General features: G+C 37.4%; 1 protein-coding gene across 1 annotated transcript in view; it reads left to right on the top strand.

Annotated features, from left to right (window-relative positions):
* Positions 1-14,638, top strand: part of TEP1 (telomerase associated protein 1) — a 42,342-nt gene extending 27,704 nt beyond the window's left edge. The window contains exons 38-54 of the mRNA XM_072415204.1: positions 85-240; positions 321-530; positions 615-771; positions 854-1,066; positions 2,282-2,436; positions 4,030-4,140; positions 4,320-4,427; positions 4,509-4,647; positions 6,225-6,292; positions 6,421-6,553; positions 6,798-6,934; positions 7,780-7,898; positions 11,022-11,154; positions 11,238-11,340; positions 12,019-12,104; positions 13,546-13,650; positions 14,003-14,638. Coding sequence (XP_072271305.1) covers positions 85-240; positions 321-530; positions 615-771; positions 854-1,066; positions 2,282-2,436; positions 4,030-4,140; positions 4,320-4,427; positions 4,509-4,647; positions 6,225-6,292; positions 6,421-6,553; positions 6,798-6,934; positions 7,780-7,898; positions 11,022-11,154; positions 11,238-11,340; positions 12,019-12,104; positions 13,546-13,650; positions 14,003-14,146 — 2,277 coding nt within the window. The 3' untranslated portion in view covers positions 14,147-14,638. The remainder of the gene's footprint in view (positions 1-84; positions 241-320; positions 531-614; positions 772-853; positions 1,067-2,281; positions 2,437-4,029; positions 4,141-4,319; positions 4,428-4,508; positions 4,648-6,224; positions 6,293-6,420; positions 6,554-6,797; positions 6,935-7,779; positions 7,899-11,021; positions 11,155-11,237; positions 11,341-12,018; positions 12,105-13,545; positions 13,651-14,002) is intronic.
* Positions 14,639-15,255: the final 617 nt, after the last annotated feature.

Genomic DNA, 15,255 nt, shown 5'->3' with positions numbered 1-15,255 from the left:
TGGCTTAATAAATGTAAATACATGTCTGTTTTTGTCATATTTACAGTTCTTTTTCTCACTATTCTTCTCCTTTTACTTTTTAAGTCATGGGATACCAGCCGCTATTCTCTGTTGAGTTCTACCTCCTTCCCCAGCCCCTTGAATTGTGTTGCATTTCATCCCAGAGGTCATGTAGTAGCAGTTGGCTCTTGGGATGGCAAAATATCTGTTGTGCACCTGGAAAACTGGAAAAGAAGTGCAGTAAGTGACAATGTCCCTACACTATCCAGCCTCAGTAATTATGTATAAATTATCAACAACATGGTACTAATCTGTTTTAGGTTCTGCATGGTATCTCTTCAGTAAGAACAGTATCATTTTCAATGGAAGGCAGTGTTGTGGTCTCTGGTAGCCTTGATGGTTGGGTGTCCCTCTGGTCATGGGAAGCACAAGTTGAATTGTCTAGATTTCGAGCTCACAGTGGTGCAGCTCTAACTGCTAACTTTCTGCGGCATGGGGGATACCTTCTAACTGGAGGAGAGGATGGCAAGGTAATGGACCACATTCCGTTTGATGGTAAATTTAGAAATAGCATTATCATGGTAGATAACAAGTGTGTGTATTAACGTATACAGGTGCAGGTATCATCAGGTGGTCTTGGAAGACTATATGGACAAGCCTGCTTGAAGAATGGAACATCTTCAGTACTTTCTCTGGCCCTGTCCCCCAACCAAGAAATGCTTGCTGTTGGATATCATTCTGATTCTGTTTGTGTCTACAGTGTGAATACTGGTAGGACATAAAACTTATTTTTCAATTTTTATAGTTCCATATATTTCCAATATGTTACCTAATATTGTTTTTTGTATTCTAGGCGATCTTGTGACACAGTGCAGTTTCTCAGATGTGGCTGTAAGCAGTCTAGTGTGGCTTTCTAACAACATTTTAGTAAGTGGCAGCTCGGACAGTTTGGTACGTGTGTGGAATATCTCCTCAGGAGAAGGCTCTTGTCATCTTACTCTGAGTGGTCACGAGCGCAGTGTTATGGACCTGGCTCTCTCCTCCAAGCTTCTTGCTTCTGCATCAGGTAAGTAACCATGTCACATATTATGTATACAAATCTGCATGAGCAAATTTGTGGTGCACAAAACTATAATTGACTTTACTTTCATTACCTTATATTCTTCACACTTTCATACCCTAGTGTGTTTCATGACCGTACTATATTTAGGAGCTTTTCAAAAACTCAAAAGTATGATGGCCATAGACTTAAAATGATGTTTAGATTTGGAATATGCAGTAATCCTAAGTTTTTGAACCGGTTCAACTGAATTACCCTCAAACTAAGATGATTAGGATGGTGACCTATTTTGTAAACCCTAATCTTTGCTTTTTCCTATCTAACCTTTCAGTAACTCCATCCTAAAACATTCATGTAACCCACTCCTAAATGGTAATACTGGTCGTAGCCTTTGTCATACCCAAAGAAGCGTTTGTAAAAGAAATACAAAAATGATAAAAGAAGAAGCAAAAATATTTGACTTAGCCAAGAAAACAGGCCCTTCCTTCACATCTTGAACCAGGAAGTTGTAGAAATATGTACATGACCAGTAAAACATTGTATGCACTTATTCTGCTGTGAATACAGTTAAGCTGTGCAATGCTTTGGACATTTGCAAAAGCTGAACTCCAACCTTACATTAATTTTCATGTATCTATATTGTTTTCTCAGATTGTACTGCACACTGTAAAGATTCTCATAATATGCATTAGTAACTGTGGCAAGTCAGATGGAGCTCATCCAGCATCATCTAGCCTTTCCCTTCATAGCCTTACTATCCCTGTCCCATCCATTTAATGTATATTAATAATGAGAGTTTACATGTTGGCTTCACATGGGACAGTCTTCCTAGGAACTCCCACTCCTTCACATTGATAAGGCATTTTAATATTTACTCCCAAGTGTCAACCTACTGCTTTCATCACATCTGAGGGTTCTTGAGATAAATACTGAGGCACAGTGCTGTGATGTTTGTAGGAAGTTAAGTAGATTACCCTCCCAGCTCCTTCCACTAGCCATGATCTACATTCATTACATAAAATGCACAGAGACCCAGCGATGATGTTGCTGAGTCTAAAGTAAGATATGTATAAAAAACATGAATGTGTAACTAATCTTTAGCATGGTAATAGTTGCGGCTTCAGAGAAGGTGAAATGGTATCAGAACATCTCAGAATATTCATGATGTATGGAATTGTATTGACCACAAGTTTTAATAAACTATTTTCCCATACTTTTTAGAAGATGTATCTGTCTGTCTCTGGCCCGTGGAAAGTCTCTTGGTTTCCAATCCAACAATCTCTCCAGTATCGGTTCTTCGGGGTCACACTGCAGCAGTTACTTGCTGTTCTTTCAGCTCAGATGGAAAATTGCTGGCAACAGGGGGACAAGATCGGGTAAGAACTGATAAGAGCATAGAGCAGTATTTTTCAGTATCTAGGTACTTTTTTAGTGCAGACATAGGGGGTTTGCATTACTACTATTTGTGCAGGTTTAAAATTGTTGGATGTTGGGAAAATAGGAGTATGATCAAACTTTATAGATCACGTGATTTAGGCTGTTCATGCTCTCTATTTTTCTAAGTACTTCCTGGAATCCGGGATACATTCGTATACAAGTATTGTGGTATATTATAGTATGAAAAGTCACAGTTATCATATCATGATTGTTTGCCTATTACTGGTATTTACCGTAGCTATGAGTTTCCAATGGCTTGATAGCAGTCTGATTAGTGGCAGAGAGTCCCCTTCTGCCTAACATGTGAACAGACACTTTTCTGTTCACAGTTAAAAATCTAGCAACAATACTGAAAATTCTGATGGCGGCAAAGGCAGTTAAAAGGAAAGGAGATGTGCATATGTTAGTAAGATTCACCATATGTTTTATCCTTCAATATCATATTGGAAAAAAGGAACAGAGAAGCTCACTTGTCCATGCCCATCACCTCTCCTCCTCAACAACCTTAACCCCCAGACTCCACAACTAGCACCAGCCATATATAAACAGGCAAGCAGCAGAAAAAATGCCATAGAGAATCACCCAAATTTCATCCACACACATAAAAATCAACAGTGTTGAATATTTGTGTAAATATGTGCACCAAGTTACCGGTATTACTGGAATATTTTGTAAATACCTGTTGATATTGCCAGTAGTGCAGTTGAACAGGCACTTCTTTAATAGGCTAGCAATGCTCTTTTTCCTGCAGTGATATCACACCCTTGCTGCTGCTGTAGCTGCCTAAACATTGGCCATAATGATAGCCCTGTTATCAAATAATGTCTATCTCTTCCCACAGCCCTTTAGAGTGACAGCATATTCATATATTTAGAGGAGCTTAGGGGATTCCTGTAAAAGCTTTGTCCAATCCAGCCCATCAGCTTTAACACTATCAAGAATGAAAGAGCCAGCTTTAAAGTTGTAATTATTTACTACAGAAGATGTAAATTTCTTTTGACATGCCAACTGAACTTGAAAATACCATGGAAAAATGGATTATGATAAATTTTAGGAGTTGGGCTTTCAGTAATAACAGTATTCAACTCAAATACATTAAATAACCCGGCACTCAGAAGAACCAGTTCTACCTTCACACAGGGAACACCTGGCAATGGCAATACTTTAATACTAAGAGGTTTTTTAAAGCAACTTTTCAGATTTATACCTACCTTAAAAGTATGTCATTAGTAATAATGAATGTAGTGTGAATGGACATCATACAGTTCAGGCTTCAAGAAAAATACTAAAGTTGGGATCATTTAGCATGGTGTGTGTTTATTCTGCAGGAACTCAGATAAAGCTATGCACTGCTGTTCTAAGTATGCATTGTTTGTAGTATTAGTAGCTAATTAAATGCTCTACTTTTAGCATAAATTTCCTGTTTAACCTTTTACTACCTGGTTGCTATGGGCTGGTGCACATATGATATTGTAAAAAAACACAATGGTGTGTTTAAAAAAATTACTTTTTTGATTTTTATTTTTCTGTAGTCTGTGCTTTGTTGGGATGTGTCGGTGAATCCACCTATTCTTTCATGCACTCTCCTATCAAGTCACAAGGACTGGGTGACCTGCTGTTCCTGGACAGATAGTGGTATGCTGGTAAGATTCACAAGTATTTTTCACTTATCTAATCTAATAATTAAAGAAAACTAATTTTATATTCCATTATTTTATTTTATTTAACACTGTGTAATTGGTGTGGATGTATTAAATCTATAAACATGAGTGTACTGAGAGTTCTTGATGATGGATAACATAGAAAATCCTGTGTGTGTCAGATCTCAGGTTCTGGAGATGGAGCTGTGTATCTGTGGGACATTCAGCAGGGAAAGCAGCTATTGACATTTGCTGGACATCAGAGTTCTGTCAGTAGCGTTGCTTGCATGGTATGTAGCCATCTTGTTTCTTTGGGTCACTTCTTTTCATAGAATTTCTGTCGAGTCTAAGTCCATTGTTTTTCTTAAAAGGGGGAACGTGTCATTACCACCAGCAGGGATGGTTTCCTAAAAGTATGGAGTCTTACTGGCCTTGAGATTGCAAATATTCATACTGACCACAACCAGTTAACCCAGAGTGCAGCCTACTGGGAGCCAGAAGATAGCCGTGGTAAGACACCATTAATATTATCAGAACTGTCAGATTTTTGGTTTCATACATAAAATGAGCATAATTGGATCTTGTTTAAGACAATACTTGCTTTACACTTGCAACAGCAAGGGTTGTGAAAAATATAAGATGCTGTTTTGCTTCAGCAACTGCAACCTCCTTCAGTGGGTTATCACTTCTTCCTCTCTTGAAACTTGGCAATGAAATTTGTAAATTATTTAAAAGATCCAGTGACATCATAGCATAAGTGTACTTTAATACAAAATGTACTTATCATTTCCCCTTTTATTCTGACCACAAAATCATTCTAAAGCTGCGTACACACTTGCAATTTTTGTCGTTGGAAAGGATCTTTCACGATCCTTTCCAACGACAAGGTGCTGCAAGATGCATGAACGGTGCTGTACATACAGCACCGTTCATGCTGTATGGAGAGGGGAGGGGGGAGAGCGACGCAGCGGCACCCTGCTGCGCGCTCTCCCCTTCCCTTTCATTACGATCGGCTGTCGTCCATCGTCCGTGGATCCGGCAGGTCGGTCGTCCGGACGATGGACGACAACGACTGTACACACGGAAGATTTTCGCCCGATAATTGGCCGATGCCGATTATCGGGCGATAAAAATCTGCCGTGTGTACGTAGCTTAACTCATAATCAGGCAGTGCTGCCTGCCTGTGGCTTACAGCCCCATTTCTATCAGGCTTCTTTACTTTTGTCTCAGGACAAAGTCTCATATAAATCTACAGTATGTACAGGTGCGTAAAGGCTATCAGCTATAGGATCTAAATTATCTCTTTTGGTTCTTGTTATTATTAATTATATTATTATTAATAATAATAATAATAAAAAACGGGATTTAAAATACGCCAACATATTACGCAGCACTGTACATTAAATAGGAGTTGTAAGTGACACAGACAGTAACGCAGGAGGAGGGGACCTTCCCCAAAGAGCTTACAATCTATGAATCTGTGGTGGAGGTGGATGAGATAGGTGGGGGTTATGTGCAATTTGTATTAAAATGCACCTATCTTTTAAACAATTTTATACTTCCAATTAAAGAACTGTCTAAATGAAAACAATGCACAAATAGCAAAATTTATACCTGCACTGGAAAATGATAGTGTGAATCTAACTAGTTAATGAGTTACACCTAAGGTTGTTCCTTCATTCCAATAATGTTGTACGTAAGGACCATACACATGGCAATATTGTGTGCAATACAGAGGGAGACCCTACTACCTTCTTGTAGGATTCTTTCACTTTTTTTTCTCTCCAATGCTATCAGATTGGTCTTATTGCAAATGTTTCCAAAATCAAGTTCTTTCCCACAAAGCTATATTCATTGTCATAATATTCATCATTTTGTGAAACAGAAAATGTATATAACAGAAACACTGATAGATAATATCTTATCTCATCAATTGTTTAGCATCCCACTGAGAGCAACTATAAAATTGTCTTTAATTTATACAGAACACAAATATAGTAAGCATATGAAAAACAATGCAATACAAACTGAAAATATGAGCTCAGGGAGGATGTGATTTTGACATGTTTTTGTGTTTTTAATTTTAGCTGATGCTGATATAGTTGTTTATACAGCCGGGTCTGATGGTACAATTTTAAAATGGAGTCCACTGCAGGTAAGATAAATCAGAACAGCATGTCATATATACCTGCAACCTGAGTTCAGTCTTTAATATTACATATGCATTGTATTTTATTTTTTCTTAGGATTATAGGACTCTCTTATTCTTAATTTGTTTCATAGATGGAGCTGATACAAACATTGTATGGTCATGGAGGTGCCGTGATGACATCTGCAACAAATCCAAGACATGAGGTTTCAGTCACTGCTGCCCACGATGGCTCAGTTCGGCTTTGGGGTGTGCCATGCAGGAACGGTATGCAATTTATTTGTTCTGGGTTTTGTGGTCCACTTTTTGTATTCCACTTGTATTGATGTGCTCATTTCATAACTTGTATACCATGCATTAATACCATTGCTGTTATTGTATTTTTACTTAGAGAAGATGCCTCATATTTGTAATTTTTTTATTGCACACATTTGTGGAAGTGTTGGCTGGTAATGAAATATCTGTAAAGTGTGTTTCAAGAGACCTTATAAAATTGTTTGCTTCTTTGCAGAAGGTCTCAAGGGAAGCCGTCACAAGGGTGCAGTGTCTGCCATTGCATGGTCTCCAGATGGAGAGCTGGTAGTATCAGGTGGAGAGTTTGGGGATCTGATAGTATGGAAACAACAGAAAGCTGTTCTCACTTTGCAGGTAAACCATTCTTCTTTGTAGGGTATATAGTGTTTTATAGGTCTTTTTCTTGATTTTATAATTTATTTTATAATTTATAATACAATAGGATGTTTTAGAGATTCAAGGATTTGATTTCATAAATACATTTCCATTCAGACATATATATATGTAGACAAAAGCAGGATGAAAAATGATATGAAAAAAGCAGGATGCTATAGCAAAAGGTAGAGAAACATTTGCTAGACTCAAGAGACTGAACTGGATATATTTTATGTGATCATTTTCCAGTAAATATGTTTGCTAGACTCTTCCTAAATGCTTTACTAAAATAATGTTTATCAAGCTCAACGGCTGAAGCAGTGGTTTTCACACACAATTTGAGAGAGTGACCTGTTTTTCTCAAATCGTTTCCCTATCTGATCAGTGCAGACCAATCCTATAGAAATTCTCATTAGAGAACTCATAGAGTCACCCTCTCTCTGTGTACTCTGTGAAATGAGATATATGGGTTCATCCTATCCTACCCATTCTACTAAATGTTTAAATTCTTAATTAAAATTGTCATTGAAATATCGGCATTGGCTTTAAAAAATGACTGTTAAAGGTATTCTTATATGTGTGCAAGGTCTTTAAATAAATGCTGTTTTTACACAATAATCCTGTAAGTAATTGCCCACTTACTGGGTGGTAGTCAATGGGGGTTGCAAATCAGGAAAGAAAAGAAATTAATAGGCTATTCACTTAAAGGCTGTCATTGAAAAACGTAACCTAGAAATCCTGCTTCCTTTTTGCACTAACTAACTTTTTGTACATAGTACTACTAAAAGTAACTAAACACACTGATACCTATGCTTGTATTGCAGTGTGGAGAGCTTCATATTTCCTCGATTGTATTTACTACTCAAGGTTCATTCTGCGTTATCTCCAATGATCTGACTGTTTCCCGCTGGCTCTTGTTTCCATGTAGGGGAGGTAGCTTAAGGTCAGTAATAATGAATCAAGGTTAAAAAATAATCTGAGAATAAGGATATTTAGGCAATGCCTAAAATATACTGACTTTACTTTTTGTTCTCTTAAACTACTGTTGAATGTTATAGCTGATTTCAAAATTGAACAAAGTTTAATTTAAATATGTTCCTCAATTGCCGCAAGGGATATGCAGTTAGGTTCATAAATATTTGGACAGAGACAACTTTCTTCTAATTTTGGTTCTGTACATTACCACAATTATTTTAAAATGAAACTCAGATGCAGTTGAACTGCAGACTTTTAGCTTTAATTCTGTGGGTTGAACAAAAAGATTGGATAAAAATATGAGGAACTAAAGCCTTTTTTTACACAATCACTTAATTTCGGGGGCTCAAAAGTATTTGGTAAAATTAAAAAGCTGAAAATAAAATGTTCATTTCTAATACTTGGTTGAAAACCCTTTGCTGACAATGACAGCCTGTAGTCTTGAACTCATGGACATCACCTGATGCTGGGGTTCTTCCTTTTTAATGCTCTGCCAGGCCTTTACTGCAGCGGCTTCCAGTTGCTGTTTTTTGTTTGTGGGCCTTTTTGTCTGAAGTTTAGTCTCCAACAAGTGAAATGCATGCTGAATTGGGTTCAGATCAGGTGACTGACTTGGCCATTCAAGAATATTCCACTTCTTTGCTTTAATAAACTCCTGGGTTGGTTTGGCTGTATGTTTTGGGTCAGTGTCCATCTGTATTATGAAACGCCTCCCAATCAATGTGACTGTATTTAGCTGGATTTGAGCAGACAGTATGTCTCTGAACACCTCAGAATTCATTCAGCGGCTTCTGTCCTGTGTCACATCATCGTTAAACACTAGTGTCCCAGTGTCATTCTTTTGGCGTTGCTGAGTTCACCATTGGTTTGTTTTTTTCTCATGATGTACCAAACTGTAGATTTTGCACTCCTAATATTGTAGCAATTTCTCGGATGATACAAGTGCGCACCCCCCCCAAATCAAATCCAGGCCTTTTATCTGCTTAGTTGATAAACACAACGCAGGAATTGCCCACAGTAGCCCATGAAATAGCCTTTGAGTCAATTGTCCAATTACTTTCGAGCCCCTGAAATGAAGTGATTGTGTAAAAAAAGGCTTTTTTTGCAATCTTTTTGTTCAACCCACTGAATTAAAGCTGGAAGTCTGCAGTTCAGTTGTTTCATTTAAAAATAATTGTGGTAATGTACAGAACCAAAATTAGAAAAAAGTTGTCTCTGTCTAAATATTTATGGACCTAACTATAAATCCTATTTGTGTGCACCAGATGGTTTTACAGACTCACACCTTGTAAAAAAAGCAATGAAGTAATCACCAAGCTACACATGCAGGGAGCAGAGCTTTAAATTAGTCTCAGCATTATAGGCATCCTGCATTAAACTTCAGGGCTGGTGCAAGAGTAGAGCATATTTCACTGGTTTTTGTGTTGGTTTACTGAACAGATCTGGTCTGAATACACAAAGCACAAGATTCAGGCAAAGAATGTTTCCTCTTGTACTTTTTTTTTCCTTGGCAAGTGTCCACTGTCAGTGTCTCAGTTCTTGAGATTTCCCTATACTTCCTGTTTTGAACACTGTGCCAGAATTGCGACATCATTGTGGCAGGAAGTGAGTGGAAAACCTCAATTAGAAGCTTCAAAGGAAGGGTTCTAGCTCCCCCCATCACCCTTCTAATAAAAAAAGTTTCTCTTTTGCCAACAGTTTGCCTAGTTTTTTAGGTTTCTGACAACCTTGCCACAGGGGAAGGAAGTACAGAGGTTACAACAGCATGAACCCCTGGCAGGGACCTACATATTAGGTAGACATACACTTTTAGACAGCCATAAACGATTAACAACTTTAATGTATTATTCCAGTAGCCAGCACACACAAGGAATACAACATATTTAACATATTACACTAATTGTATATCTAAAAAAGATTAGCAAACTGTGGCACAAAAGCAGACCCAATAGATGCAACTTTAGTGATAAATGTCCACCTCTGTTTTGTACAATGCTCCACCCAAAGTACTGATGTTATTTTCCAACAAATATTGATGATTCAGTTACTGGATGATAAGAGCAAGCTTTGTAAGAAATGTGTGTTTAACTCCTGGGATTTCCCTAATACCCCTAAAATATACTGGTAGGTTAATTGGTGTTCTCTGACTTCATAACGGAAGGGACATTAGTATGTGAGCCCCTCTAAGAGACAATCAGAGAAATTACACCAACTATAAAAACAGGCACCAAGGCCTCTGATCACATTTCTTCTTTGATATTACAACACAAAGATTCAAACCTACATGAATCCCCTAATCTGGCTTTCTCATTGGCAAGTGTAGGTTGCAGTCTTCATGTTGTAATGTCTTATTAGTAGCATGTCAGGATACCTTAGTAACCTTAGTTTCCTTTTCACCTGGATATGTATTTTTTTTGTCTGCCATTTTTATGTGGTTTTAAATAAAACTTTAGATCTGAGATACTCCAAATTGTATATCTTCTCTACTTGCCAAACTCTTTCTCTTAGAAAAGTGCACTCCTGTAATTTCAGACCACTAAGATCTTTTAATACATAACTTTATTTTACGAGGTTTATATGTTTGGTCTGAAATTTTCTAAATTACTTAGAAAGTGTTTACTGGCAGTGCAGTACTTCTTTACACCCTGTTTTAGCAGCTGGTGGTTTACCACAACTAGTGTCATTAGGATTATTATCATCATATATTTGTATAGCGCCGACATATTATCCATTGTCATGTGACTAACTGTCCCCCATCATAGTCATATGTCATTACCACAATCCCAAATTATTTTTAGGAGGAAGCCTATTAACCTAACTGCATGTTTTTGCGTTGTGTCAGGAAACCCACAGAAACATAGGGAGAACATACAAATTCCATGCATATAGAGTCCTGGGCAGGGCCTGAATCTTGGACCCTAGTTCTGCAAAGGCCAGAGTGCTAGTCACCATGTGCTGTATACCGAACTATTATACAACAATTTACTGGTGTAATTATACATACTTGCACACATTGGCTGGGGATAACGTATATTTTGCTGGTCCCTCAGTGACATTAATATGAACTGGGAAATATGTTTTTCCTCTACAGAGCAAAGAAGGCTTACAGTGTGGGGATTGAATCTCTGGTACTGTCTGCAGTCCTAACCTCCTCGCAACTGGTGCAACTCCACACTTTGTCAGGAAAAGTGTACCTCCTGGAACCCAAAACTGGATCAATTCAGGTTAGTTTGATAAACTTATTATTGAAGAACATTATTGTGTACATTTACTTTAAATGTGCTTTTTTGGTATTTAATTTCTGTAGGATATCAATGCTGTTCATGCCTTACTGCCAGATCCTAATTTTGGACCTCCACAGGAAGAGTTAAATCCTGGTTGTATTATAACCGCATCCCAGCCAGATTTTGGTAAGAAAAAAAATGTACACATAAAGAAATGGAAAATTGTAGTTTAAAGCACTTCTGTACCTTTGCTAGAAGTTTTGCTTTAGGTTATGACATCACACACCAAGTGCTGCCCACCAGGTCTGATAGTTACCTCAGTGTCCATTCCAGTGATCTTTACTTTGGAGCCCTGAACTAATCACACAGACTTTTGTACTGTTAATGACCCTCTCTAGATCCTCTTTATTTTGTGAATAAGCATTGTGGCTTCACTCATTCATATCAGAAGCTGTACTCAGGCCTCCATCCAGCAGTCCTATAGACTTTCCCCAAAGAAATGAATTGGGCCAAGGTGGGCACGGGAAACATGAAGACGACCCCGCAAAGGCACTTTTGACAGAAAAGCTGTGTGGTTCTAGGCAGGGCAACACAGTGAAGATCACGGGAATGTGGACAGAGCTATGGTGGATTGCACGGTCACTGCAATTCAGGACAGTTGAGGGTGTCCCTTTGAAAGAAAAAGTCTTAAAATTAGATTAGGGCTTCTGTGCATAAGCATGTGTTTGAACACATTTGTACTCAGTATAATTTATTTTAAATACAGAGCCACACATCTGGAATTAAAAACAAATGTACTGTCAAGTAAACATGGCATTGGTTGGATACAGGTTTTGTTTGTTTACATATCTATATTTTCTGAAGGTGTATCTGACTCCACTGGAGCCCTTTGGCTTCTAACCCCACAACAGTCCAGTCAAGACTCCGCTGGGAAATGGGAGCAAAAACAGGTGAGCATAACATTCTCTATATAATAAAGCAGACTCATTCAGCACAATTCATAATGGTGGGAAGGAGAAAAACTTTGACAATGGAAAAGGAGAAAGCAATTTGTTATTTGTTGAGCTATTTAGGTAATAAGCTAAGGGTGCTAACAGGAGCTTTATATTAACCTAAGACAAAAATGGTTGCTAAATCCTTTTATTGATATATTTATTAAAATGGTATTTACCTCATTGTTCCACTGAGCAAGATCATGCATGCAGATTAGGAAAGTCTTTTACATTAATGTTCTGGATGAAATACTAAAGTAAGAGGGATCATCAGGATCATACTGCCTAATGCCAAGATTTCCAAGTGCCATGTTAATGAGAACATGTGGGCACACAGGGCTTTATTCTCAATAAAGTTCTGGACTCAAGAAGTCAAAAGGTGCTATTCCCTGACTGATTTCTATTTTGGGGAAGGCAAAGATCGTTGCACATGTTGTTCCTTTTCTTCCTCACACTTCTACAGCTGGTATTACTTGTTCCGCTTTCATATCCCTATTTATTTTTTCTGTTGATCTTTGTTCTTTTTGTAATCATATCAAATGTCTATCTTTTATCTAAATCACAGAATATCACATTCACAGTTTGATTTATTTATTACAAAGTGAAGGTCTGTACACTTGTCATATTTCTAAATAATAACACCATTTCAAAGTCCAAAGGGTAGGCTAATTTTTGTAGTTATATACAGTATTTAACATTTTCCTGAAATAATACTGCTGAAATGAAGGAAGAAAAATGTATAATTACAACCCCCACAGTTTGACAGTTGAAGCTGATATTTACACATGGCAGGTTTGATTTACTAAAAGAATATAAGCTGTTCACATAGCAAAGTGAATTGTACCCTTGCAAGTGTGATCCAATCATGCAATAAAAGCCTGTTTTTTATTTTCATTTTTCTTGATTCTTTGCAAAGTAGATTTGTTTTTACCACATTCACTAAGCTGAGTGATCTATACATAGGTAAGTGAACAGCCTAATTTCCTTTATTAAATGACCCTGTGTGAAAGTCAGAGCAGTAATTCACAACTCCCTTCTTAATTTGACCCAAAGCCATAGCAAGGTGTTAGTTTAAGGCTCCAAAAGCAGCAAAGCCTTCCTTGTATTTTCCTAGCACACTGACATTGTACAATAATTCTAGCTGCATGTGTTGTACATTTACCGGACTAAAGGCTTCAGCATCAACATTAGCCAGCAATAACCAGGGCTTCGGGCCTCACATATAAATTTACACCTTTGGTTGCCTATTCTGTCCAGTCAGCCCTTAATCCACCAGTACTTTCTTTTTATTCTGGGTATCCTGTGTATGACATTTTACTTCCATATATGCTGTATCTTCCTTACTCAAGTTTGTTGATATGCAGTTATTTAACATCTTTTCAATGCTTACCATTTACAGATTCATACAGCTTCTATTTCCTGTTTAAATGTGATGAATGATCTAGTGATTACAGCATCCACCGATCGCAGTGTCAAGATCTGGAGATGTAACCCCTTCAAACAAGTAAGTGTTGTGTTACAAATACCTTCAGAGGATGGGGATAAGGGTTACATCATGCTTGTGTTGCTGCCTTTGGCTCCACTAGGGAGATTTCTCCAACAGGTACACATTTCTAAAGTGATGACTAGAAATTCCATTCATTTGCATAAAGCAAAAAAATCACCTTATGCCAAAGTGCTGATCATTGTGTCTGAAACAAAAAAACACTCATCTCTAATGTGGCCTAATAACGTACAAAGATTATATCAAAACATGCTAACGATTATTGCTGTTATGTTTGTTTAAACACATTATCTATGGATAACATCATTTAAAAGCTTCTTGTATACATTCAGTGTTTCTTATGTCTTTGCAGGTAGGAATATTCAATTGTGAAGGAGCCGTCACCTGTCTGTCCCCTTGCCCTTTGGCCCCGAGTGATATTTCACCAGTGGCATGTCGCATTGCCTGTGGGGATCAATATGGAAATGTGTACTTGCTGACTTCTCTAGAAGTTTAGAAACCTGGAACTATGTATTACTGCAAAAATCTTCAGGCAGTCACATTAAAATATCATCAGCTTACAGTGCTGCCCTTCCCTCTAAATGATGGTTATTTGTAGTAATGAAAATAAGTGTGTGTTTGTACTAAAGAATAGTTAGTTCTTGCTGTTTGCCATTAGAACTGTGCTAGTGAGCTAGAAACTGAAACTAGGTCTTGTTTTACAAGAATACCATTGGTGAAAGTATAGGCATTTATATATTAATTAACATGCATGTTTAACTTAGCTAAACTTTACCAGCCATGACCATGACAGACCATGACCAATCTTTATGCATAAAAACAGATTTTCTCGCTTGGTTTTGGGCTAACTTTCCCTATACTAGTGTCTGCTGCTATAATATGTGTCACAATTAATTCTACTCTTAAATCCTGTTGTGGGCTTACAACTCGCTCTAATAACATAGAGCATGAATTGATACAATATAGAAAATAAAAAAATTTAACTTTGTCTTTGTTCAATTTTTTATTTCCTCCTCATTTACACCAAATATATGGGACACTTGTACAGTAAAAAAGCAAGCAAACATTCTATATTCTTGGTGGAACACAATCCGCACTTTGATGCGGTGTTTGGGGGGGAAGTCAACAGTTTTGTTAAACACAATTGCTGTCATTATCAATATGTGCTAAAATGGTGCCTGTTAAATCAGAACTCCATCTTGTTAAAAAATAATTTAGTATATCCAATTGCTTAACAAGCCATTTTGTAATTTATTGTTACTTAATAACTACCTTTCCATTTCTAGCTGAAGCTGCTGTGATTTTTTAATACCTTTCAGATAATTCAATGCAATAAAGTGACTCAGAAGAGCTGTGTACATTGTTTGTCTGACTGGCCTGCAGTTTTTTTTAACATTGGCTACATTGTAGGCATCATTTGAAACCAAAATTTTATTTTTGGTGAGATACTTCCTAAGGGTTGCAGACACTGCAACTTTCTTCATACTAAGTGCACTAGTGGTTAAATGGAATCAGACCTTTCCATTCAGGAATCAGTCCGGGAGGGACAAGATGAAACAATTTTTAAACATTTTAAAATCTTTGCAAAGTACATTAATCATCTAT

This window comes from Pyxicephalus adspersus, chromosome 6 (genome assembly GCF_032062135.1).
Source record: "Pyxicephalus adspersus chromosome 6, UCB_Pads_2.0, whole genome shotgun sequence".
NCBI lineage: Eukaryota > Metazoa > Chordata > Amphibia > Anura > Pyxicephalidae > Pyxicephalus > Pyxicephalus adspersus.
Note: the sequence above shows the minus strand (reverse complement) of the source record. Positions and strands in the feature narration are given on the sequence as shown.